The 27,261-nt window shown below is 42.3% G+C and overlaps 1 protein-coding gene and 1 non-coding gene across 2 annotated transcripts in view; one reads left to right on the forward strand and one right to left on the reverse strand.

Moving 5' to 3' along the window:
• SPATA13 (spermatogenesis associated 13) overlaps positions 1 to 27,261 on the reverse strand; it is a 79,999-nt gene that overhangs the window by 41,954 nt on the left and 10,784 nt on the right. Inside the window, exons 3-4 of the mRNA XM_049778453.1 lie at positions 20,983 to 21,348; positions 18,632 to 18,776 (exon numbers count right to left, since the gene is read on the reverse strand). Of these exons, the coding sequence (XP_049634410.1) occupies positions 18,632 to 18,776; positions 20,983 to 21,348 (511 nt within the window). The remainder of the gene's footprint in view (positions 1 to 18,631; positions 18,777 to 20,982; positions 21,349 to 27,261) is intronic.
• On the forward strand, positions 2,027 to 2,137 carry LOC126017102 (U6 spliceosomal RNA). Its single transcript, XR_007498775.1, has one exon. It is a non-coding gene; the product is annotated as a U6 spliceosomal RNA (small nuclear RNA).

Genomic DNA, 27,261 nt, shown 5'->3' on the forward strand with positions numbered 1-27,261 from the left:
CTAGATGGGGTCAGGGCACAAAGTAAGATCCTTAAGAGTGCAGGGTCATGAATAAAAGGCATTCACTAAGTCAACTACTGCACATATGAAATAAGACCAAGAATAGAAAAAAAAAAACATAAAGAAACCAAAATACAAACAAAACAAAAATATTTGAAGAAAGATTCATCTCAAAGGACACTGACCAAACAACCCTTCTATTTTTGGAAGAAGCCACAGAAATAATTTGACTTTAAAGCATTACCAAACAACAATCCTGCAACTATAACTGCCAATAATAATACTGTAAATAAAACCAGATGCATAACTGAAAGAGAAATCCTAAAATCCAGAAGCTGGGAGAGAGCTGGAGAGAGGGCTAGATAAGGAGACAGTTCTCAAAGTCAATGCAGAGTAGTCCCATCCTGTAGGCTGATCAGAGCCAGCACCACAGGGTACCGGGAACCCCACAGGGCTGAGCACTGCACATCACTAGGCCTGCATGGAGATCTAGCCCTGCAGCAGCAGGAAGAGGCCCAGGGGCCTGAGCACCGGAGGGAAATCCCCAACCCTAACGACACACTGATTCTGTCTATGGGAAGACACAGACACTATTTAGTTAGTACCAGGAAGCTGAAAACCATTACTGGCAACACCCACAGACTTGGCATTGATCAAAAGGATCAGACAGATAGTGGAGAAGTCCCAAAGAATCTATATCAAACCTTTCAAAATCTGTTGCACCATAACAAGAGGGATTTCAATATTTCTAGAGGAGGCTCGTCAGAAGACCCACTAGGTCAGAAGACCCTCTAGGATGTTCTTCCCTTAATGTGGATAGCTGATTAGAAATTCCTGAGGAATATTTCACCAGTAGGCCCACTGGTAAGGTTTTCTCCCATGTAGATGGCTGGACAAAAATTCCTGAAAAATATCTCACAATTAAGTTTATGTTATGGTATTGACATTCTGCTTCCTTTTACACAAACATTTAATTGGCCTATAGATGATTCTCCCTTCTGCTGCATATATTATAATAAAACCTATTACTCCCTAACATAAGGATTTTTTACAAGTAAATATAGCCTTGATTAAATTTCTCTTTATCTGGAATAGTCAGCACCAAAAAAAAACTTAGAAACATTTTTTTTCCCTCTGTCTCTTTTTGGTTTTTGGGTCACACCCGGTACTGCTCAAGGGGTTACTCCTGGGCTCTATGAAATTGCCCCTGGTAGGGCACAAGGGACCATGTGGGATGCCGGGTTTCGAACCACCGTCCTTTTGCATGAAAGGCAAAGGCCTTACCTCTTATCTCTCCAGCCCCCTTTTCCTCTGTCTTTAAAATGCCCTTGCAGTTCCTGCTTCTTGGGACATTTCTTTTTTTTTTTGGTTTTTGAGTCACAACCGGCCACGCTCAGAGGTTATTCCTGGCTCTACGTTCAGAAATCACTCCTGGCAGGTTCGGGGGACCATAATGTGATGCAGGAATTCCAAACCACCGTCCTTCTGCATACAAGGCAGACGCCCTACCTTCATGCATCTCTTCGGACCCTTCTTGGGACATTTCTAAAAGGACCTTGATGTACTTGTTAAACTACTTATTACCTCAGGAATTAACATTGAAAAGATTTTGGCCAGGATGTCGCTTTGGGCTGCTGGATTTGACCAGGAAAAGAATTGCATCCTTTCTATATGTAATTTTGTCTCCTTCATTTTTTTCCTTAAACAATAAAACCTCTCCCCTTATAAATAAGAACTTGATAGAGAAACTCAGCTCCTTGCTAAATCCCCAAATTTATACCTGAGGCTAGTCGAACAGGAACTGCTTTGAGATGCTAAATTTAACCATCTCCTTTTACTCAGGACTTTTACTTAAAATTAGATCTACTCTGGTCTTCGTACCACCCTAGTCAGGGTAACTGTTTTACTGTTAATGCTTCTGTTTACTAGAAAGATATCTGTGGCTTTGCAAATGTGAGCATTCTTTTAATATATGTGACTGGGCAATTTTATACATCCTGGTTCTGACATTAAAATTCAGAACACAGTGCTCCGCTTCGGCAGCACATATACTAAAATTGGAACGATATCAGAGAAGATTAGCAATGGTCCTTCGCGAAGGATGACACAGCAAATTCATGAAGCGTTCCATATTTTTATTTGCTCTGAGCCTCTCACAGTATCAGGCTAACCAGCAAATTACCCATAAAGTGGAACCAACTGAGTGTAAGCAAAAAAAAAAAAAAAAATTCAGAACACAGTTCTCCCACATAGATTTGTTTGGTCTCTCATCTCTTCATATTTTGCCGTTCATGTCACCCACTCTCCTCGAGGCAACTCAAAGAAGTTCTCTAATGCATCCAGACCCAAAAAGCTAGCTCGCAACAGAAATGAAAGGGCAAAAGTTAAAACCTCCTGGAATGTATGGTCACTTTTATTCTACTTTCACTAGTCAAGACCCATATATACATACTCTATATGAAACAAGTGCCTGCACACTAGCAGGGAGGCAGGAAGTGAGTGAAGACATTGCAGACTTCAAGCAAGCAACACCCTAAACTATTTCATCTCCAGGCCTGCAGCATCTGGCTCAGTTTTTGTTATATCAAGTCTGCAGAAGGCAATGCCCCCTTCTGAGTTGGTATAGAAAGGGCATGAGCCTTCATTGACTGTTTCTGTGCTCATGAGAACAGAATTGTATTCCAGAGTTCCTAGGACATCCTAGGTCAGGAATAGCTTCTTGCCTCACTGTTTTGATGAGGCAGCGGCAGTATAGAAACAGTCAGTCCCCCTTCTCCATGGAACAGTCTCACCAAAAATGGCTCCAAATAAAGCCTGGGACCATCCCCTCTGTGAACTCAGTCATAACCCTGAATCCTAAATCCCAAACTGATACAGTTTTCAAAGCCAGTGCTGATCTTCATTGACAGTATCACTCTCCCCTGCTAGAGTCATTCTGTGCCACTAGAGAAGGCGCCTAATGGGTCAGCAAGGGGCCCTCGGCAGGGAGACTTGGAACTCAGGACTGTGCCACCAAACAGGCCTGATTCCCCCTCCCATTAATTTGTCTAACCTAGAGCTTCACACAATAATCTTATAAAAACACTTCTCATTTGTTTTTGGCATAGTAAATACACATAATATCCTCTCCCATTATTTTCTTAAGTAACACAGATTCCCTGATTTTTAAAAACTAAAAAGTTTCCTCAGTCTTTCTTATGTATAAAGTATCCCTCCTGTTGCCAGGGAGAGGTGGTAATAAATGTCCTGTGGTGAAAAGAAAATTCCTTGGCCCTGGCAAGAATTTGCTCAGTCAAATATAAATTTTCCTTCTGAAAATAAGGTGCTAACAAATATCAGATATCAGTTTCTCCTGCTCTTAGCAAGAGTTTTCAAAGCCCAGAATATTTGTTGCCTCTTTCTAAACTTACTGATGTTTTCTGGAACCTTAAACTAAGCCATTGTCATGATCATTCACTGGGAGTAAACTATGATCCATTGTTGGATCTAACTTTTATCTTTATTTAAATTAAAAAAACAACGAGCAGGGTGGTGTTCTTAAAAGCAACCTTAATCAACTGACATAAAGTTGCACAAACTGGTTTGAAGTAGCTATGATGTCAAAAGATGCCACACTCTCACTTGATGCCCCTCATCTTTCCTTCTTAGGACAGGAAAAATAGGACCATATGCAAAGTACAGGGTGATGGCATTCCCAGTTGGGGTAATCCAGGCAATTCCCATCCCATTAGGCTTGTGCAACTCTGTCTTCTTAGACCATTGCATTGAATTAGGCCTCCTGAGCACTGTTGGGACACAGAGATACTGCCTCCCTCCTGGCCCTGCATTTTCAAAGCCAAGGACAGGGAATACCAGGCCTACTCTCAGTGTTGTGGGAGTGAGCAATGCAAAGCCAGCAATCAAACCAGGAGCCTCAGGCATGCAAAGCACGTTCTCCACCCCCTCTACTATCTCCCTGTACTTTCCATCCTTAAATTCCTCACTTTTGTAAATCAGTGACAAGGATTGAATGCAGGCTTCTGGTGATTGTCTGCCAAGTGCCTGTATTTGTTAGAATAGACTTTTTTGTCTTCCTTTCTCAGATCTTTAATAATTTTTTTGGTGATGCTGCAAATCACACTTGCCCGCATGTGCTCCATCCGGGTGCTGAGCCACATCAGAGCTCTTTAATACTTTTCCTTTCCATGCCATTTTTGTTTGTTTATTTTGAGGGTCATACCCAATAGCATTCAGGGGTTACTTATAGCTCTCTCACTCACAAGTTACTACTGACAAGCTTGGGGGACGATACTGGATGCCAGAGATCAAACCTGGATCGGCCATATGCAAGGCAAATGCCCTACCTGCTGTGCTATCACTCCAGTCCCTCTATGTTCAGTTTCTGAGAACTCAATATTAGATGTAAACCTCCTATGGTCATTTTACTTTTATCTCTGTAGTTTAGGAATATATGAGCCACACAAATCTCACAACTAAAACTTTTAACTGTTAAAAGGTAACTTCAAGAGTTGTTTGGGCAAAAGTTTGCTTCTTTTATTGCTCTTTTTTCCTGATATGAACTAGAACATTCTGTTTCTTTTTAAATATCTTGATAAGATGCAAAATGCCAGCTAGGGTAAGGACTATTTTTGCTAGCACAGTTCCAAAGATAGGCAGGCAGCAGATTAGGCATCCAAGTCCAGAATGGCTACACTTGCTCCTTTTTTGTGTGCTTTCTTTCTAGTAGCAGCCTTTTTCCCTGAAGTCAACACAAATGCATCATCTTGTTTTACAAATAAAGCCTGTCTATACTCAATGCTCCTTGGTATTATGGACCAGGTAAGGTTGGAGAAGGACAGACAGGCACATTACCGTCACTAACACTCAAAAGTCTGGGTGCCCAATACTTAATCAGCTCTCACCAGAATTCTCAATAGAAAACTCTCAAGAGGTGCTAAGCAATTAAGAGCTAATTTTACATATATATTGGTATTGTTTCCAGGCATATCCAATGGTGCTTAGGATTTACTCCTGGCTCTGCACTCAGAATAACTCCTGGCAGGCTCGGGGGGAGGGGGTGTGTCATATGGGGTCCTAGGGTCATTTGGTGGCTATATTAAAGCTCTAACTCCTTATCTTATTTTCTTTTCTCTGTTTTTTCAATCCACAGAAATTTTTTGACAAGCAGATCTAAAAACGTTAAATCACATTAGAAGATTTTAGATAAAGGGTATGACAGGATAACTTCATAGGCATCACATATAAAGATACCACAACTCCTACTATTGCTTCTCTTCCTTCCTTTTAACAACAACAAAAGCAGAAGGGGCCAGGTAATATTCCGGGGCATCATTAGATCATCTATGAACTTTAGATTAAGGGTCTTAAAAAAAATCATGAAAGTTCAGAGCACTTTGATAAGAGCATGGTCAAGAGTTCAAATCCCTGATACCCCAATGCCTGCAGCATGATTCTAGTGCCCTGCTTTCAGGATCCAACAGCTCTTTTGACTCTAAGGCCTGGCATCCCAAATAGGTGTGTGTGAGTACCACAGAAAGGGGTGAGAACCCAATGTACATAACTGCCTAAAAGCTGTGAATGCCACAAAGCAGGAAGTGCAACCTCCAGAGTTTAAGCACCACACTGACTCCAGAGAGTCCTCAGCTCTATCTATCCCCTTCAGTTGAACTAGAGGCCCCTGTGAGAGCCCCACAGCTATAGTGTCCCCCACAGCTAAGGCCTCTGGGATCCCCATAACCATAGTGTCCTTCTTAGCTAAGGCCTGTGAGATCCAGTTATAGTGTCTCCTTGGCAAGCACAACTCCAAGGTGACAAGCCACCCCTCTAAGCAGAGTCAGGCTTGTGTGCAACCCTACTGCCACACCAGAACTCTAATGATAACAACTAGGAAGGCAAAAGACCAAGAGAAGAGGAGGAGGGACTTAAAAATGAGTGAATGAATGAATAAAAATGAAAAGAAGGGAGCGAGTCACTTGTCCCCAGGACACATAAGTGAATCCATGTTTTAACTGGTCTCATTCTTTATGGTAAGGGGCAACCTGTCAAAGCTTCACATGTCTTTGGCTGGGCTCAGTGGCTTGTGTGAGGAGAGTTGTTGGCCAGTACAAGTTCACAAAATAAATCCCCACATTGTAAAATCACCCCATGAACTGTATTTCCACCTTCAGGTGGACAGGTCTGAAGAAGCTGGGTAGTTGAATTAATAAACCAAGCCAGTCAGGAAAGAATCATGGAGTCAGTTTGCTTCTTGCCACATGGTCTCTCTGAGCACACCAAGCCAAACTGACCTTTCTTTATTCTCCCAGTACAAATTCCACCAGGCAGGAGAGGGTAAAGTGAGAGACAAAAGTAACTATTCAGGTAGACTTACATAGCATAGGGATAGGTTTAAAAGAAAGAGGAAATTGGGGTAATGAATGCCTTGGCTGGGTATCATCTTACTCAGGTACATTAGTAACAGTTGTAGAATAGCTCCATACTTTAGTCCCTTTAGAGACCCTGATAAGGAAGAGTCTGCTTGCCTCCATATATGAGCACATGGTGTGGGTCACAGAGCGTGGAGACTCTGTCACAGACAGAAGAGTGACCCCTTGAAGGTTAAGGAGACTTCCCAAGTCCTCCACACAGGAACAAGCAGCAACTCTTTTATGACCTCAAGTTGAATGAGTAATAAAATGGACAATCAATCATCAGATGGGAACATAGACTGAACAAGAGCCTAATTCCCATTCTATTAAGATCCATTAGTTATCCACTACTTATCATGGGCCAGGGAGTTAGTACCAGAACAAAAGTAGGTGCCAGCCTGGGCTCAGCTCTCATCCAAGTTACACAAGAAGGAGTCTTGGGTGGGCTTCAGGGAGTGACCCAGAACCCAGAAAGGGAATGTCCTGCCTCGCCATTATTGCTCATACTCTGGAGAACAGAAATACACTGTCATCTGCTTCAATCAAGCTATTGCTGAATCTTATTTGATTATCTGAAATGGTTATTTTTTGTTTATTTTTTAAGCAACAAAGAATAAGACAAAGAAACTAAACTATTTTGGCCTGGCCAAATAAAAAGATAAATCTAGGGGCCTGAGAGATTGTAGGGTACTTGCCTTGTCTGTGCCTTATCTGGCTTTAATCTCTAGAATTCTATATGATCCACCAAGTACCACCAGGAATATTCCCGAATGTACAAGGAGAAACCCCTGACCATTGTAAGGTGTGACCCAAACAGCCCTCCCCAAAACAAACAAGAAGATAAATCTAAAACTGTTTAATAAACTTCTAACTTCAAGAATTTGTGTTTTCCTCTTTTCCCTATATGATAAGGTATTCTCTGTAACTCTAGATCATCTAACTTTCTTATTTTAAGTAACATTAATATTGTATTTTAAAATGCCTCACAGAAACACTCTTTGCTGGCAAGAGGCCCCAGTTCAACCCACAGCACTGCAGGGTCTTCCAGACACCTCTGGGAGTGATTCCTGATCAAAGTGCCAATAGTCCCTGGGCAGTCTAAGTGACCCCAGAATAAAAATAAGCAATCACATTCACATTAATGAGCTTTAAACATAAAGCTAAAGCAATTTTTAACATGTTAGCAAAGCAAATCTTTTTAAACTGGTCTTTTGATTTATGAGGAAATTTCAACCATAAAATCAGAAAGTCAACAGAGATACTCAAAGTCTACAAAATTTCTTCAAAATGAAACTACGAATTTGTTGCTGTCCTCCAACACATTCCTGGCCTGAACCAAAAAGAGATGTTAACCAAGGTTACTCCCTCCCACCTCTTGATGGCAAAGCTTCCTCAGACTGCTGGCTTTCTGCTTGCCTGTCTGGCCATTCCCTTCCTAGCCTCTGTAGGTACTTTATGTCACTGAATTGCTTCTGTTTCTCACACACACCTGAACAATCATATTCTGCCTAAAGCTTGAAGAACCACTGTCCATTTTTGGCCATGCTGTCCCAATTCTTACCTCTAGCCTGTGTCTCCCTCCTTCAGACCTGAAGCTCCAGGGAATGAAGAAGGCATTTCTGCTTAATAGCAGCACAGAGGCCTCTGGATAACAAGTGCGCGGAGTCGAATCAAGGCCCTGCTCAGGGGCTCTTCTCTCTGCTCTCCATACTCCCCGGGCATCTGGAGCCAGCACCCGAATGATCCAGCGAATTAGTACAAGTGCTGAGTTCCTCTCTCTAGCACTATCAAGCTCCTCGGTTCTGCTCACTCGATTAAGCAACAGACCCCTCCCTCTCTAGGCAAGCATGCAATCTTGCCTCTGATCACTCCAAAAGGCAAACCTGACCATACAGGCCATGAGAAACGCTTTGGAGCTTCTAGTTATCCCAAAGACATAATGTCTAACCCCTAAACAAGGGCTTCTCTGGTTAATGATAAAGGACTGGTCTCCAGTCTAGACTCACTGATCACGTTAGTAAAAAGTCAAGGAAAAAATGAGGCTTGCATCCATGTCATAATCATTTTATGGTAAAATATACACAGGTGCCACTGATTCATCTTCACTATCATTTAAAAACAGAGGTTTTTGGACTACACTCATCAAACTGGAATCCTGCATACTTTGTTACACACCCACACCCAGTTTATATGATTTCCAGTTCTACATCCTTTGCAATCAACAGAAACATGTGGGTTCAGCCATCTTCACAGTCATAGGTCTTTCAATTTTTTCACAGCTGTCAGTTGTCATCTGATCTTAGGTTAAAAAAGAAACAGACAAACAATACCAGCTACAAGGTACTACAGCACTACTGAACCTTCAAAGACTTCAATTTGGGTTTCACACATCCTCTCTTTCCCATCTCAAGGTTATATTTTACTTATGTCTAGTAACTTCCATTCTATATAAAAACCACACAAGTATGATAAGGACACAATTTGAGGGTACAAGTGTAAAGCAAAAGACACCAGGGCAGGGTCTCACCAGCCCTCATCAAGACCAGCCATCACTCAGGGAGGACATGTGGCTCTAATACACCATCTCTACTGGGCAAACTGGGCCCTTAAATATTCTCCTTTCTCTGGCTTTACCCTTAGCAGAGGCTGTTCCTACTGTCTGGAACATAGACCCTGCAGCTCCCACACATGTCATCCAACTCTCATTCATCTTCCAATCTGATGTATACATTGTTTAGACATATTTGGTGTGCTATTACACTGGTGTGTGCCATGTTTGATCACAAAGAGAGTACCCAGTTTCAAGGACAACAGGAGTAAGTACATGCAAAAAATATAAGAAAAAACATGTGGGGCTGGAGCAGTGGCACAAGTGGTAGGATGTTTGCCTTGCACATGCTAACCTAGGACAAACCACTGTTCAATCCCCGGTGTCCCATATGGTCCCCCAAGCCAAGAGTGATTTCTGAGTGCATAGCCAGGAGTGACCCTGGCCCAAAAACGAAAGGAAGGAAGGAAGGAAGGAAGGAAGGAAGGAAGGAAGGAAGGAAGGAAGGAAGGGAGAGAGAGAAAGTCCTTCCACTGTAACTTTACCTTGTCCTTTTTCTTTGCATCTTTGTTCTCATAATTAAAAATAAAAAATTAAAAAAAAGAAAGAAAGAAAGAGGGAAAGAAAGAAAGAAAGAAAGAAAGAAAGAAAGAAAGAAAGAAAGAAAGAAAGAAAGAAAGAAAGAAAGAAAGAAAGAAAGAAAGAAAGAAAAGAACATGTACTGGGTGTGATGAAAGAAAGGAAAGGAAGAAGAAAGAAAAAGAAAGAAAGAAAGAAAGAAAGGAAGGAAGGAAGGAAGGAAGGAAGGAAGGAAGGAAGGAAGGAAGGAAGAAAGAAAGAGAAGATCATGTATTGGGTGTGATGAAAGAAAGGAAAGGAAGAAGGAAGGAAGGAAGAAAGAGAAAGAAAAAGAAAGAAAGAAAGAAAGAAAGAAAGAAAGAAAGAAAGAAAGAAAGAGAAAGAAAGAAAGAAAGAAAGAGGGAAAGAAAGAAAGAAAGAAAGAAGAGAAGAACATGTATTGGGTGTGATGAAAGAAAGAAAGGAAGAAGGAAGGAAGGAAGGAAGGAAGAAAGGAAGGAAGGAAGAAAGAAAGAAAGAAAAAGAAAGAAAGAAAGAAAGAAAGAAAGAAAAAGAAAGAAAGAAAGAAAGAAAGAAAGTAAGAAAGAAAGAAAGGAAGGAAGAAAGGAAGAAAGAAAGAAAGAGAAGAACATGTATTGGGTGTGATGAAAGAAAGAAAAGGAAGAAGGAAGGAAGGAAGGAAGGAAGAAAGGAAGGAAGGAAGAAAGAAAGAGAAAGAAAAAGAAAGATGAAAGAAAGAAAGAAAGAAAAAGAAAGAAGAAAGAAAGAAAGAAAGAAAGAAAGAAAGAAAGAAAGAAAGAAAGAAAGAAAGAAAGAAAGAAAGAAAGAAAGAAAGAAAGAAAGTGTACACCCCAAAAGGAACCACTATGACAATGACAATTGGAAATGATCATTTCTCTGGACAAGAACTGGGTGTTGAAAGGAGATGAAGTGATATGCATGATACTCCTTTAATAACAATATTGCAAACTACAATGTTTAAAAGAAAAAAAAGGAAGAGAGAAAGAGAATACACCTTTTCCCTCTTAGGTGTTGTCCCTTCAGCATTGTCAGAGCAAGGTGATCTCAGTGGTCCTGCAGCATTTCTCCGAAAACATTTGCTGTGTTGTTACCTAGGCCTCTTCATGTTGCTTCTGAAAAGACCATGGACACCCTGGTGGATGTGAAGGTGTCTAACAGTGATAATATATGGCTATCAGAAGGCCAGGTGGAGAGCAGCTCTAGAGATGCACGCTTGGCTGGCAGGATTTGGTTTCCAGGACCTGGCTTTCACACCATGGATACCAGACTAGCTTCCCTGCCTGTCCCAACAGAAGTGTGGTTGGTGCAGACCTCTTTTTCCCTGTAGGGAAGCACAATGGAGGAAGAGTGAAAGTGGCTAAAGGGATGTAGGAGGGTGACCTGGATGGACATAAAGATGCTGAAAGTCTCTCAGAGACAGTCCACTTATTCTTGTGGCCAATGGTTAAACTGATGGCACATTAGAATTCATTAATAGTCATTTAATTTTAGAAATTTCTAGTCCTTATGCCTAACAACTCTAGTTGCAGACTCCAGTAAAATAAAAATACAAATCTGAATGTATTATGTAGTGTTTTATATATTTAGCTCATGGGTCACATTTGGCATTGCTCAAGGTTTACTCCTCCTGGCTCTGCACTCACGGATCACTCCTGGTGGTGTTTGAGAGGGGGCATGTGGTTGCTGCAGATTGAATCTAGGTTGGCTGTGCCCTACCTGCTATACTGTCTCTGGTCCTACTACTTAAAAAAATCATTGAAAAACCGTGAGATATAAAGTTATAAACCATACAATGTTTGAGCACCCATCTCTTCACCAGTATCCGCTTTCCTCCTCCACCCCCACATTCCTCTATGGTAAACGAGTTATTTTTTCTCTTTTAGACACAGGCGGTTTGTAATGCTATTAATGAAAAGAGAATAATGCATATCACTTTACCTTCTTCAGTATCAAGTTCTTGTCCAGAGTGATTATTTCCAACTATCATTGTAATGGTTCCTTCTCTGACCTAACAGCCATATTTTAGTTACTTTCTTACTGTCAGGAGATTTAAAAGCCCTTATGGATTAGGCTTTCAAACTGCCTCTTCCTTCACTCTTTATTGGTTGGTGGTGCGAGTTTTCACAGGTAGGTTGGTCGGCATATCATTTGGGCTTTTTTTCTGTCTGTAGGTTGAGGTTCTTTATATGTGCTTAACAGAATGGGTCTTCCCAACCCTTTTCTTTCTTATTTTTTGTTGCTATGATCAGAATCTCACAAACTCTTGGTTGGAATACTACCAGTGGTGGTGGTGGGCGGGGGGGGGGGGGGATAGGGTTCAGAGACTTGGCAGATTTTGTTGTACTTCCAGAGATCCCCCCAAAAGTGCAGGTGGGGGCGCTGCAGGCCTGATGCCTGCATGGATCACTCTACCCCTCTGCCAGCTTTGGGATCCTCAATTGTTTTATTATTTTTCTAGTGAAAAATTTGGCTTGGTACTAACAATCAAGAATTTTCCAAGACCCCATTGTTAGCAATTCAAATTATTATGTCGCTCAACTGAACATAGATTCCAGATGTGGTCCCTAGAGAGTTAAAGAGCCTTGGGGGCGGAGCGGTGGTGTTAAAACTAAGATGTCTGCCTTGCAAGCGCTAGCCTAGGACAGACTGAGGTTCGATCCCCCAGCATCCCATATGGTCCCCCCAAACCAGGAGCTATTTCTGAGTGCATAGCCAGGAGTAACCCCTGAGCATCACCGGGTGTGGCCCCAAAAAACAAAAATAAAAACAAAAAACCTTCAAGAGAGTTAAAGAGCCTCTTCTGAAATCTCTCCTTAATTTGCAAAAATGGGTTATATTCCTAAAATTGTTAATACTTTAAAAAATCTTAAAGATCAAATCAAGCATTTAGGGGTTGGAGCAGTGGCACAGGTGGTAGGTCGTTTGTCTTGCATGCGCTATCCTAGGACAGACCTCAGTTTGATCCCCTGGCATCCCATATGGTCCCCCAAGCCAGGAGTGATTTCTGAGTGCATAGCCAGGTGTAACCCCTGAGTGTCACCGGGTGTGGCCCAAAAACCAAAAAAATAATCAAGCATTTAATATAGAAAATTTTATAAAGCCCAATTAAGTAAATTCATTATGTTTTGCTTCCTTTTAGAATGTTCTTTTTTTTCTCCTTTTTTCTCCTTTTTTGTTCTTTTATGTTTCTTTTTTGTTTTACTTTGTAGTTGTGCTCAGGCAAACCCCTGACTTTGCATCTGGTACCAGAAATCAAAACCTGTTTGGTCATGTACAAAGCAACTACTATGACACCTGTCCAGTCTGATTTTATTTATTTATTTATTCATATTGGGTTACTCCTGGCTCTTTGCTCAGAAATCATTCCTGGCAGGCACAGGGGATGGGGGACCCATATGGAATGCCGAGATTCGAACCATCATTGGTCCTGGGTCGGCTGCTTGGAAGGCAAACACCCTACTGCTGTGCTATTTCTTCGGCCCCTTCATATTGTTTTAATTATTCCTAAACTTGCTCTTCTCTGAAAAATGTTTTACTACATTATTTATTTGTTAAACTTATTATTTAAAATCTATATATTTTAGGGGCTAGAGCAATAGCACAGCAGATAACAGCAGATATTGTGGCATTTGACTTACACTTGACAGTGCTCAAGGATCACTGCTGGGGACAATATAAGGTGCCAGGGATTGAACCCAGATCAGCTGCATGCAAGACAAGCACCTTACCCACTTTACTATCACTCCAGTATTGCCATATATTGCCATAATTTCACAGTTTCCCAGAGCCTAAGAGTTGTATGTTAAAGATAACTTACTGAGGCTGGAGTGATAACATAGTGGTTGGGTGTTTGCTTTGCACGCGGCCAATCTGGAATAAACCTGGTTTCAATCCTCTGCATCCCATATGGTCTCCCAAGCCTACCAAGAGCAATTTCTGAGCACAGAGCCTGGAGTAATCCCTGAGCACCAATGGGTGTGACCCCCTCCCAAAATAGGTGACTTTCTGTATATTCTAAACTATATATCCTACCACTTCTACTGCCTTCAATGTATGAGTGTGCTTTAGCTTTTTTTTACTTAAAGGCCATAAAGAGTTCACTCAAGGGTAACAGCTAAGACAGGACATTTTCCTTTCTGGAAATCAGTTAAAATAATTGCTTGATTTATTTCACAGGAATAAGCTAATTTGAACTACATAGGAAGGATGAGTAGAGAGAGAGGCTAGAATAAACATAAAAATAAGAATTTGAATAAAAGGCTTACAATAGATAATAAGGGAGAATACAGAATATAAGGGGCTTACCTTATATTGACAACCCAAGTTTGATCCCCACCACCCTAAATGATCCCTTGAGTTCTGCCAGGAACAATCTCTGAACAAAGAGCCAAGAGTAAACCCTGACAACTGCTGGCTGTAGCCCAAAACAACACAAAAATAGACTAAAGGGGAAGAAGTATGGGAAAATTAAAAAAACAAATAGGTTGTGAGGTAAGCAAGGCCAAAGCAAAGGGCAACAAAGACAATTCCCTGAGCCAAACAAGCACCTGGCATTTTTGTCTGAGACTTAGAAAAGGACCATGAACACTACCACTGAGGTAGCAGGACTGTAGTTATGAGCTGCCATTAGCCTCCTACCCATAAATTTCTCAAAGCACTTATGATTCATGAACTGCATTCTGCTATTTGAATTATTACAACCATGCAGTCTATAAAGGGAGCCTACTCAATGAACAGGAATATGCAAGAGAGAAATTTAAGTATTATGAAAGAGCACAACCAGGATCTGCAAAGTCTTGAGAAGAGACACTCATATTCACATTAAAAAGTCTTCATTTAGAAAAACAAAATGATACTGCTCAAGATGTTACATTTTGAGTCAGTTGTGCGCATGTCTTTTTTTTGTGGGAAGGGGGGCACCTCCACGAATACTCAAAGACCTATTCTAGTTCTGTGCTCAGGAGTTACTCCTAGCTGAGTGTGCTCTAGAGACAATGTGGTGCCAGGAGCCAAACTGAGTTCTGAACATTCAAGATAAGTGCCTTACCACAGCCTCCTGGCTCTCATACCTCTTGAGGGCAGTCTTAACTTGAAACTTATGTTCAACATATTAAAAAAATCTCTGGACTGGGAACATAGCTCAATGTCGTAGAGCATTGGCATGGTATGTATTAGAGCTCGGATCAATTTCCAGCACCCCTCTCCCTAAAAAGAGTAAAGGTAGGTCTTATCCGATGCCAGTAGCAGGAAATGATCAGTTAGTGAACAGAGAACTCATCAAGCAAGTCTTTAGCAGGGGTCTCAAACTCGCGCGGCCCTCCCTACAACATTTTGTGGCCCTGCCCTAGAGGAATCTTTTTTTGTTTTGTTTTGTTTTAGTTGTTTGGGTCACAGCCCCCAATGTTCAAGACTTACTACTGACTTTGCACTCAAGGATCACCCCAACTTTGCCTCCTGCGGCCTCCAGGTAAATTGAGTTTGAGACCCCTGCTTTAGGGCCTACTGCCAAGCAGAAGCCAGATAACCTTGGGATAAGAACCCTCCCTGTCCTTTCAATCTTTCATTATTCCTTCCTTAAGGAACCTTCTCTTGAAAAACAGTGACACAGCACTTTACACTTAGATGACTGAGCCCTCAGGAAGGGGAGATTACCCAAGACTGAACTGGCCCCAAACAAGGAATTGACTTTGATGGAGCAGATTTGCAATCAAAGCTTCACAATCAAAAGTCAGGTGTGGGGCTGGTTTGGGAAAAGAATGATTATAAGACAAAATACTATGAAAACATGAGAAGACAGCATTTCTTTGTGAATGTCCAATTATGTCCTCTGTGAATCCTATGGCAGAAAAGGCCACTTCATAACTAAGAGGACATTATGCCACTAAGTGTCAACCTTCCTTCTTCACTTTGATGCTTTCTCTGGGCTATTCTGAAAAAGAAGCTCCCATGTAGAAATGGAGACCAAGCACAGGCTAAAGCCACAGGGTGTCCCTTCAACAAAGTTAGTAATATAGGCCTTGAAGGAACCAGGCTGCTTGCTAACTGTGGAAAGCTGATTAAGTAGATATTTCCATAATAGCATTGAGATGATTTGACTTTGCTAAAAAGAGCAATCAGAAAGGCAACCCTATTGATCAATTGACAGGAACTGGTTGAAAGCTAAGTTTTCTATAATGCTTCATGCTCTGTTAGAGACCAGATGATAAAATTAATGCTTGACTCACACATTTTTGTAGTCTGTTGGCTGATAGCAAGAGAGGAATGAACATGGCAATCTTAAATGAGACCTATAATAGCCCACAGAAACTTTCTAGAGTGAAGATTTGTGCCACCTCCAATGCAAAGAGAACTACTAGCTACGGTACTGGAAAGTTAAGAAACTTGGAGCTAGAAGCAGAAAAATATTTTTTCTGTGTGATGTCACGTACCCATTAAATATGAGAATTGTCTCTCCTTCTTTGTCCCTCCTTGTGTGACTGAAATTTGCCTCAAAATCAAAAATGCAGGACAGGGACAATAGGCAGACTCTGATAACCACCTGAGTGTCCAACAATAAATGAGTGGGTGGGAAGAAATGGGACAGACACATAGTTAACTACGGAGCATTACTCTGCAGAAGATGATATCTTGCCTTTTGTAACAACAGGAATGAAACTATTTCACCACCACTGCAATATAACAAGATATTTACCTAATTCCAATTTTTGTATCATAATAAATCATGTCATAAAAATATTTTTGGGAGGAATGTTCATGTTTCTTAGAAACCTTTTGGTAACTTTCTCAAAATAAATCATCAGATGTTGCCAAATGGACCAGAGAGAAAGAACCTGTGTGTGGATGATCTGACCTGCTCTAATGACAAATGCACAGTGTTACTAAGGTTTTCCAAGGAAGGGAACTTGGAATTCTAAGTAGAGGGATGCTACTACATGGAAAAGATGAGGAATGAGACTCTAGGGGATATGTGAAAGGCTGCAAAACAGAAAAGCAAGATGGGAGTTAGATGCAGAAAGACCTATAAATTGGCTGCAGGAACTGAGGGCTCATTGCAAAGACATTGGTGTGAGTATCCTGGAAGTGTGATTTGGAAACCACTGAAAAGAGAGAGAGATGGCAACTCGTTGGGGAGTGAGGGGAAAATGTAAGAGCAAGATGGGGCCTTAGAGCTGGTGCCATGCACAGGAAAAAGGGATCTGGGTTGTCTGCTCACTCAGCTCTGAGGACAGATGTTTCCTTTCATGATGTCATGATCTCTCCTCATGCCTGCTTACTTTCTCAGCACAGGGAGTGAGTGAGATTCCACACCCACAGAGTGAGGATTCCTCACTCTTTCTCCATAGTCACCAGTTCTGGGGCCTCTGATTCTGTCTTAAAATGTTCTCAGGTGTGTTTTTGTATGTGTTCATGTGTGTTGAGAACAGAAATGCCTCAGAGTAATGGAGAACATACTTTGCAGGAAGGTGGACTAAAGTTTAATCCCCAGCACCACAAGGCCTCCCAGAGGTTGTCGCCACCTGTGCACTGCCAGGTGGGTCCCAAAATCCAGTAAGAATGTCCATATCAGAATCCATCAGTGAGCTTCCTAGCCTCATTTCCATTCACCAGGGTTGCCCTCTTCAACCTGGCTCCAACATCTTCTTCCCTAGTAACTTCTCAATCACTGTCTGGATTTTCTTGGCTCCTCACACTGACCATTGGTTTCCCCCACCCCTCCTCTCCTAGAAATATAAGAGATCTCTAGGTATCATCTTTCTCAAGTCTCTTGAAAAGACACTGCTTAAACCTCTATATTTATGTGGCTTTGACCCCATGTCCATGTAGAGAACTTCGCATACAACCCAGCAGCAGCAAAACTGGAACGAGAACTGCTATGTGCCTCAATCAGTTCATCCTAATCACCTTGCTGCAGAACATTCACCAAAAGAGGAGAGAAGGGGCTGGAGTGGGCATAGAGCCAGGAATAGGACCTGAGTATCATGGATGTAACTCAATCCCTTAACAGCATTGGAAAGCTGGCTCAATAGGCTGTAGTGCATGCTTTGCATGCATGAGGTCTAGGTTCAGTCTCTGGTACATGGTTAAAGTGAACAATAATGGGAATAGCCCCTGAGCACTACAGAGTATGGCTCAAAATCAAACAAAAAATGTTGTACAAAGACACAAAATTCAGTAGCTGAAACCATGAAACTAGGACCATTAACAGTCTGCTGCACTCCTTTAAAGAGTCAAAAATGTAAAATCCTATTTGACTAAAGGTTCCTATCTCATTTCTACAGATTGCCATGTGAATGTGAGAGCAACTCACCCATTTACCCCCAGGCTTCCCTGTCTAAAATGAGGTTAACACTGTCTACCAAGGCATGGCTATTAAAAGGATAAAATGAGCACAGAGGTTAGTGCTAGCCACACAGCAAGTGCTCAACTACTGCTAATGCTTTCATTCTCACTCAGTGCACAACAGGCCATGCCAATATTTAATTCACTCATCAATGCTGGCATGAATATTAGCATGGGGAGGATTCTCTCAGGGATTTAAAAGTCAAACACAGTTATCAGTGCAAATCAACCAGCATTAAGTCCTATGACAACATAGTAATGACCATCTTAAGCTTTTCTTTGAAGTTCAAACTGTGTTACAAATCTCAAGCATTCAGAGAGCTTTATAGAGGTTCTAATGATGGGCCAGAGCAACAGTACAAGAGTTAAGACATTTTCCTTGCATGTAGTTGACCCAGGTTTGATGCCAGCATTGTGTAGAGTCCCCATACTCTGTTCAGGGTCATTCCTGAACACAATCAGGAAAATCAGGAATCAGGAAAAATCCTCATCAGAAATCAGGAAACAGGGAAAAGTCTCATCTATCACTAGTGTGGCTCCCCCAAACCAAAAAGGTTCTGGTGCAATCCTGAGACTGCTTTAGTAGCTGGAGCTCAGATTCTGAAGTACCCTGAAATAAGCAAAAGCCTCCCACTCTAGAACCTAGATGAGACCAGAAGCAGTGAAAAGGCACTGGGCTCACCACCAGACACATAGCAGACAGGTTCTGGAGAGGTGCAAGAGGGCTAAGACTCACTGTTGGATGCACGCATCTGCCGCCGCCGTCCCACTCGGTCCAGCCCAATCGGGGTGCTCTGGGAGAAGCTGAATGGCCGGAAGCGGGCTGAGACCGCTTTGTAGGGGGGCACCTGGTGAGCGGGCACCGGCGGCCTGGCTGCTGGCTGCAAAAGGAAAGAAAGCAAAACCTGTGAGAAGATGCCAGGAAATGGCAGCCCTGGCGAGCCACAAGCACAGCTGCATGGGCTGAGCTTACTTACCTCGAGAGACATGCCTAGGGGCCCTCAGCCCAGTCAGAGCTTAGAGCCACACCCAGGCCTGCCAGCAGCAACAGACAGACCTATGTTCCCCCAACTAGCATGTGCATCTCTTCTCACTTAACAAGGACAAAGGCACAGGGGATGCTCAGGAAAAGCAAAGGGTTTGAGAGAAGGAAAAATAGTTTTAGAAAGCAGTGGGTTTTGTATGCACACACATAGGGTCAGAGGACTCAGAGGTACTCCCAGCAGCAGAACTCAACCAGGGAGTCCCGTTATGCTCATCAGTAGCTCCCTGCAGCTCCTTTGACCGTGGGCTGACTCCACACACTTTTGTCAAGAACAATTCTCATTTACCTACAGGGCACTGACATGACAAATGGGGGTCCATTTTTTTTCTTTCCTAATAAATTCAGGGCACTTAGAATCGAAAGGGTCTTCTCTAGGCCCTTGGATTTTCCTTATTAACCCTCTCTGCCTTGACCACAGGTTAGAATATTACTGTTGGAGTAGAAAGATATGCTGAGAGACACGCTCCTGCTTCCTTAAGTTGTCAGCTTTCCTACCCAACTCCTTTCATTAGCTTGCAGAGTGGCAAATTACCTTACTATACTCCTTTTGGAGACTGGAAAGCAAAATCTAAGGACTTATGAATCTTTGTCCTGGGTTGTCCTGGGTTGTGGGTTCATTTGCTTTAGCTGCTTTTTTTTGGGGGGAGGGGGGTTTGGGCCACACCCAGCAGTGCTCAGGGCTTACTCCTGGCTGTCTGCTCAGAAATAGCTCCTGGCAGGCACAGGGAACCATATGGGATACTGGGATTCGAACCAACCACCTTTGGTCCAGGATTGGGTGCTTGCAAGGAAAACGCCGCTGTGCTATCTCTCCGGGCCCGCTTTAGCTGCTTTTTACTATCGTTTACATGTGAAGAATCTTAACAAAGACAAGTATCTCTCAACTTGATTCGACTGAGAACTGACTTTAATTCAATTAAGTGAGGTTTTTGGAGCGTCTGCAATAATAAACAAGACACTGTACTGGGCTTCAAGGGCAGAAAGTGAACATACAATCCAGTGGTGACATATAGTTTCCCTTTTAAAAGAATTTTGAGTTACTGATACTATCAGAAAGCACTTTTCACACATGAAACTGATACTTCCTCATAAGATGGTCTGAGAACCTTTGTTCCAGGCTGGAGTGTTAAGTCTTGCCAAATAAAAGAATTTCCCTTTGACCAAGTGTCTTACTTTATGTTTTGTAGCCTCAAAGTGGTCTTTGGGTACTTAATTTACTAATATCCTAAACTAACATCAAAGCTACCACTGAGGGGTAAAGATTTCTGACACCATAAAAAAATTTTCTTCCGGGTCCGGAGAGATAACACAGCGGCGTTTGCCTTGCAAGCAGCCGATCCAGGACCAAAGGTGGTTGGTTCGAATCCCGGTGTCCCATATGGTCCCCCATGCCTGCTAGGAGCTATTTCTGAGCAGACAGCCAGGAGTAACCCCTGAGCATCGCGGGGTGTGGTCCAAAAACCAAAAACAAAAACAAAAACAAAAAAAATTCTTCCTTTCTTCTCTTCTTATCTTTACTTTTAATCAATAAGGGTACTTTCTCTTTCAAGAAATTTCTTACTTGGATAGTACAGTGGTTATTTGTCTTGCATGTAAATGGCCTGGATTTGATCTCTGGCATCCCATTCGGTTCCCCAAGTTGCTTCCAGGAGAGATCTCTGAGCACAGAGTCAATCACCTGAGTACAGCCAAGTGTACTCCAAACACCAAATATAAATAAATTAAATAAATTTCTTCTTTTACAGCTCACTTAACAGGCAGTTATCCTTCTGACCCTTACTCAAATCTCAGCTATTTTGGAACAGTCAGTACATTAGTTTGCTAGGTCGATGAAAGACAAAAGGCCAAGTAAAAGACAAATGTACGAGCAACCAACTGGTTAGTTCGGAGGAAGCAGATTTCAGTCAGGAAGAAAGGTGGAGAATGAGTGTTATCCTTGGATAGGCAGAAAAGAGCAAAGCAGTGGCCTGTTCAGACTGCAATAGAGAAGGCTAGGAAACCAGAGGCCACTAGCTTTGGCAGAAGCAAGCCCCTGATCTTACTTGAGTTAGAAGATTCTCTACTTCTTCAGTCCGCCTGTGGCCATAGAAACTGACCCCACCTATCACAGAGATCGGGCGTCTTCTCCGGCCTCCTCTGGGGCAGCCCACAACAGCACTCTGCTCTGCAGGGTCCAAGGAAGCCATACTGGGCTGTGGGACGCTATTCACAGTGGTCTTTTGTTGTGGGTCTCCAACAATGGAGTCTTCAGGAATAGACAAACTTCGGCTGGTCAAGTGGCCATAGTCAGAGAGTGGCCGAGGCCTGGTTCTTCTCCCAGAACCCCATCTCCGCTGGCTGGTCCTCAGAGTCTCTGTGGTGTCCTCCTCTTGTGATGGGCTCTGCCTGCAGTGTTCCTCAGCTACAACCTTTCAATGCAACAAGTCAGGTGAGCACCAACATCCAGCAAGGTATTAATAAAGCACCACTGCACACCGATTCCCACCTCCTCCATCCTGCATCCTGGTGCAAGTCTTTCTTGATTTACTAACCTAAAAGGTTATTTGTGGAATAGGAAGATATGAAGTTAATGTGAATTAACAAAAACACTTGAAGTTGAGTGGAAGAAAAATAAACTTTAAATAGTGATACCTGGTGATCCAAGGATGGATGAACTATGTAAAAAGATATTCAGAAAACCAGTGTTTTATTAATATGAGTTAATATAAAACCATGTTTACCAATGGTAGGTGCCACCCCCAATATACATAACAATAGAAGAAATGTAGGCCTGCAAGTAGAAAAAATAAATGTGTAATGCTAGACACAGCTTCTCTGAAGGATTTTCTTTCAAGAAAGTGTGCAAATAGAAAGTGCTCTAAGAAGATTAAATCTGGGCTGTTAAGACTTGACAGGCAAGAATTCAATTCCAGTCTACCAGGGAGTGAAAGAGTACTGAACGCAAATTCAAAATTAGCTCAGAAGAAGGCATATGCAAAGTGCTCTTTGTCCCTTATTTAACAGAAAAATGCACATGAAAACAAATGATGTCATCTCACATCAGTGAGGATGATATGTATAGCAAAAAGAACAGAAACAACCAGTGCTAGTAGGGAGGTAATGAGAAGGGAACCGTCATTCACCATTGGTGAGAATGTCATTTGTTTGGTCTCTATAGAATCTCTATAGATACCTCAAATAAAAATAAAACTTTCATAAGACCCAGTAATACCACTTTTTAGCAACTAAATTCTCAAACATGGAGCATTAATTCAAAGGCATATAAACATACCTTTTTTATTGCAGAGTTTAGTACAACAGGCAGGATATGAAAACAGCATAAATATCTACCGACAATGAGTGGATCAAGAAGTTGTGGTATATTCACACAATGGAAGCTCTTAGAAAATGCAGCTCTTAGAAAAGATAAAATCATACAATCTGTCCATACATTGATAGAATTAGAGAATATTATGCTGAGTGAAGATATCAGGAGAGGAATAAATGTGGAATGATCTCTCATAGGTCTGAGATATGAAGACACATAGATGACAACAAATGGTCAAAGGCAGCAGAAACTGAGTGTTGGTCCACAGAACTGAATTTACATAGGTTGGGAAAGATTTTGATGGGAGGTGTCTTATTTTCACTGGTGGAAGGAAGTGGATGCTCTGGTGTAGGGTGTGGTGTTGGAACCATGTATGCATAAAACCATCGTAACAGTATTTATGGTAACTCAGTGTCTCTATATAAATAGAGGGGAGGGGAAGTTGTTTTAATAATATATAAGAATTAAATTTCAATAAAAGAAACAATAACTGTCTCAGGCTACTAGCTAGCAGTGGGTAAATTAGGTGAGTTCCAACTAACGTTCCACAATCTCAGATTTCAAAAGGAAAAACCCCACTGCTCCAGAGCCATGGATGATACAATAGACAAAATTCTTTAATTGTTCAAAATGGATTTTTTGAAGCAATGGGAAGGCCTACAAAATTGCAAAAGCACAAGGTCTTTGTCACCTCTGGCAGGTTACTTAATTTTCTTACGATGTGACTGTTCCCTGGTGCTGGCAGGGCTAAAATAGACAGTGGCTGAGTAAGTCCTTTTCAGTTAAACTGTCGCCTGCTTTCCAGAAGTGCTAGAATGACCATCTTGGGTTCACTCTCCTGTAGATCACTGTTCAGAGTCTGCACTTGGGGAAGGCAGCTGTGAGGCATGTCTGGTCACTTCTGTAGTGGCACCTGCCATATGTCTGTGTGGAAGGGCCAGGCATGGCGCCTTCATGTTTTCCATCCAGACAAATTATTTTTAAATAAGACAGAAACAGGAAGAGAAACACGGAGAAGTGGCATAATCAGAAAGTCATGTGAGTCTAGGGACACTGAGTATAGGTCTCTTAGTCTCTGTGCCTGCTGCAGGCCACATTTTACCACTGTTGAAAAGGAAACAGGATCTAGCCATTCTGCAAGTCCTTGAGACCTACTGAAATTTCTCCTCTCCCTCCCTCCCTTCCATCCTTCCATTCTTCCTTCCTTTCCTTTTGTTTTGTTTAGTTTTTTTCTTTTGGTGGGGAGGGATGGAACACCCAAAAGTGCTCAGGGCTAACTCCTGCATGGCAAACTCTCTATCCACATTGTATTATCACTCCAGCCCCAACTTACTGAAATTTCTGCATGTAACTCCTCTTTCTTTTCAAACCACTTTAGCTTCACCCTAAAAGACTTATTGGCAGGAAACACTGCATTAGGACAGGGATCTCACTTGTCCATCTGGGAGGACTCACCCATGGCCCTTGAGGGAAGCCCACATTCCCAACGCTTGTCACAGAAACATCCCACAATGTGTGGTTACCCTGTTAGCCATCAGAGATTCAAAGACAGTTCTTGGTTTTCCTATAGTGTAAAGTGAACCTAGATAAAAACCTAAACAAAATTTCCCCCCAACTTCCTTTATCCCTGACCTCTTCTATTGGTATGTAAAAACCCACTGGATAGTTGCTTTTGTATCCGACTTCCCCCCCCCCCCCCCACTGGGAGTTGGTTTGAATAAAGAAAGGTTTCTGACTTGGGGCTGGGGAGTGAGAGACACAAAGGATATGAGACAGAGAGAGAGGCAATGAAATAAAAACAAGTTAATTCCAATGAATCTTTTGACTGGCTTAGATTTATTTCTTTGCCCCTACCCTGCTTCATCAGACCCGTCCACCTAAGGAGTTAGAAACACAGTGCCTGGGGGTCTCTCACCAGCTCATGGAATTGTATTTTTAGTTTACACTAAAGTATAATCCCCCACCCCCTCTCTAATAAAATGCTCTATAAGCCCTCTCCCAGTTACACTTTTTTGTGAAAACCCACTTGTATGAATAGAAACCTGTCTCTTACTATTTAATTTGCACCAGGACGAAAGAGCAGAAGAGGGTAGAAGATTTTCCTCTATGACACCATCACGGGAAAATAAGAGAAAGCATAAGAAAGTGACTGTTTTCTGCATGACATACAAAAAATGAGGTGGGTGACTTAGTTGCTAAATTAAAGCAATCCATTAAATCAATCCATTATAAGCATTATAATGGTATTATAAAGCATTATAAGCCTATGAAGGAAAGGCTCAGAAACAGAACAAGAATAGCACCATGACATTCAGACAGTGGGCATCTGGCTACCAAGTCACATATTCTGGTTTTCCTTTCTGTCCTAAGCAGCATACAACCTGCTTCTCTTCACTTACTTCAAAAAGTAAATATAAATAAATAGGATATAATACAACCTATTATGTTATACTATAACTTATGGTGATAACAGCCTTCCGAGGACAAAGTCACACCGGAAGTGGCAGAGGCTGGATATGGCGAATCAGATAGAAAGGGAACAGTGCATGGCCAGATTCCTTTCACAGAGCAATCAGCTACTATTCCCTACAGTAGAAAATATCTTCCCTGAATAGGATAATGGAGCTAGAGAGACCTTATAGTAGGGCAGCCAACCCAGCCTCAGTGTATCCCCCAGCACTACCAGGATAGATACCTGGGATAAATCCCAGAATCTCCTAAGCACAGCCACATGTTCCCCCAAATCAAAACAACAAAAAAATGAAACAGTGTACTAAGAAATGCCAAAGTTGGTTCATGATTAACATACAGTGTCCCTTGAATTCCTAGCAAAAAGCAGAGAAGGAGGGACGAACAGGCTTTAAGTCCCTCAGATTTCAGCTCACTGTTTAGTAGGGCTGCTAGAGACAGACAGGTCTGTAAATCATGATACACATTCTTAGATGTTCTGGAACCTTTTTGACCTGGAATCATAGACTACAGGCAACAATAAACCTCACTTACCTTAGATTCGGCAGCAGGTGAGGAGGGCCCACAGACACACTCAAAGAACAAGCATTTGGCCATGTCCACACTCCCTGTACACTTTCCTTGACTCTAACATACCACCTCATCCATAGTTATTGCCTGAGTTCCTGAGTATCTGATAGATGCAGAACTCTCAAACTGCAGATTCACACCCAGGCCATAAACTTTCGTCAACAGACTTTTCAGTGGCGTGACTGCTGTTCTAACCTATGCTTCTCAGGATGTGTTAAGCCAGTGGTGTCTCTGTCTCTGTCTCTCTCTCTCCCCCCCCTCTTTTCCCCCCCTCTCCCTCTCTCCCCCTCCCTCCCTCCCTCCCTCCCTCCCTCCCTCCCTCCTCTACAAGATCTTGATTTACTTTATCAAAGTAAAAAGCCAAGGTAGATCTTGTTACCTCTAGCTTACACAAACGCAAAACATTTTTTGAAACCTCCTAAGAGAAAATAATTAACTTGAGAGAAGATGATGGTAGTAGCTACTCTACAGGTGGCTTTGAATTCTACAGGCTCAAACAGCTGGAGTTGAGAGCTGTGTCTGCCCCAGAGTTTACAGTACAAACCCGTAGACCCTGTTGAATCTGGTCCAATCTTTTTTTTTGTTTTGTTTTGTTTTTGGGCCACACCCGGTAATGCTCAGGGGTTACTCCTGGCTATGTGCTCAGAAGTTGCTCCTGGCTTGGGGGATCGAACCACGGTCCGTCCAAGGCTAGCGCAGGCAAGGCAGGCACCTTACCTCTAGCGCCACCGCCCGGCTCTGGACCAATCTTTATAATAAAAATAAACATGGTCTTCAGAACTAGAACCAGGTTAAGCTTAGGTGGGCTCTGAGCTGTGGCTGGTATCATTTGAGGATTGTCAACGTGCAGATAAAGACACTGGGAAGAAAGTTACATAAGAAAAAGTACTGAGAGAAGTATCAATAACACAAGTAATGCCAAGAATCAGCCACAACCCCCATAAGTCAGAGAAAGATTGTCCTGAAGACTTAGAGGGCAAAGTCTGGCCCTGCTATGCTAGATTTTAGGCCTTAATAGCTAATATGGCTTCAAGCCAGAAAGCTGGGTTCATGAGCTACCCAGGTGGTAGGAAGTGAATATAACAAGCTAATACAGAAGAAAATCATATGCACAAGATACTGGGGTACTCCTGAAGACAATTGTGAGTTTCCCAGGTCTACCCTGTGATTCAGGCCCAGGAAACCACAGGGAATTCATGTGCCAGAAGAGAGCACAATTTGACACAAGGGAAAACACCTTGAACAGTAGTATTGTGGTGGTCAAAGGTGAGGCAGCTGGGAATAGCCAGGACAAACTTCAAGATACAAAGTCAGGGTTCCACCTTCAGAGACAGAATGAGGCATGTAGGGCCCTAAGGGACCAGTTCTCTACCATGTTATAGGAAGAGTAGTAAGACATCAGGAATTTTTCAAGTTCTCCAGCTGACTTGCACAGGAAGGAGAATTCGAGGAGCTCTGCTATCAAGGGCTGCTGGGGCAAAAGTAGCAAAAACCATGACTTGTTCATGAGGTTCCAGGGAGTGTGGTAACTGGGAGGTGAGTAATTTATACCATGTTTTACTGACATCTTAAAAATGTAGAACCACTTGCTCATCTAGAATCAGAAAAAGGGAGGCCCAGACTTAAAACTCTCTATGTCTGCTTTCAAAAATCTCTGTTTGTTCCTTTGGCTCTGGGGCCCAATCTGCTAACATGGACTTTGCAGGAGGTAAAAAGTTTTGGAGGTTTTCCTGCCTTTAAAGATAGGGTTGCTTGGGGAGAAGAGAAGTAGAGAAAGGTAGATATAAGGACCAGGACATAGTATGGAGATTAGATTCAGTTCCTGGAATTATCTGGTACCCAAGCACTGTCAAGTACAGCCCTTGAGGCCCCCTACACTGCTGAGTTGATCTGGTTTCTGTGGCATCGAAGGGCACTAGTATGCCACTAGTATGCCCTTACACTGAATGGCTGAGTTGGTTGGCTGAGAATTGCA

This window comes from Suncus etruscus, chromosome 8, assembly GCF_024139225.1.
Source record: "Suncus etruscus isolate mSunEtr1 chromosome 8, mSunEtr1.pri.cur, whole genome shotgun sequence".
Classification (NCBI taxonomy): domain Eukaryota; kingdom Metazoa; phylum Chordata; class Mammalia; order Eulipotyphla; family Soricidae; genus Suncus; species Suncus etruscus.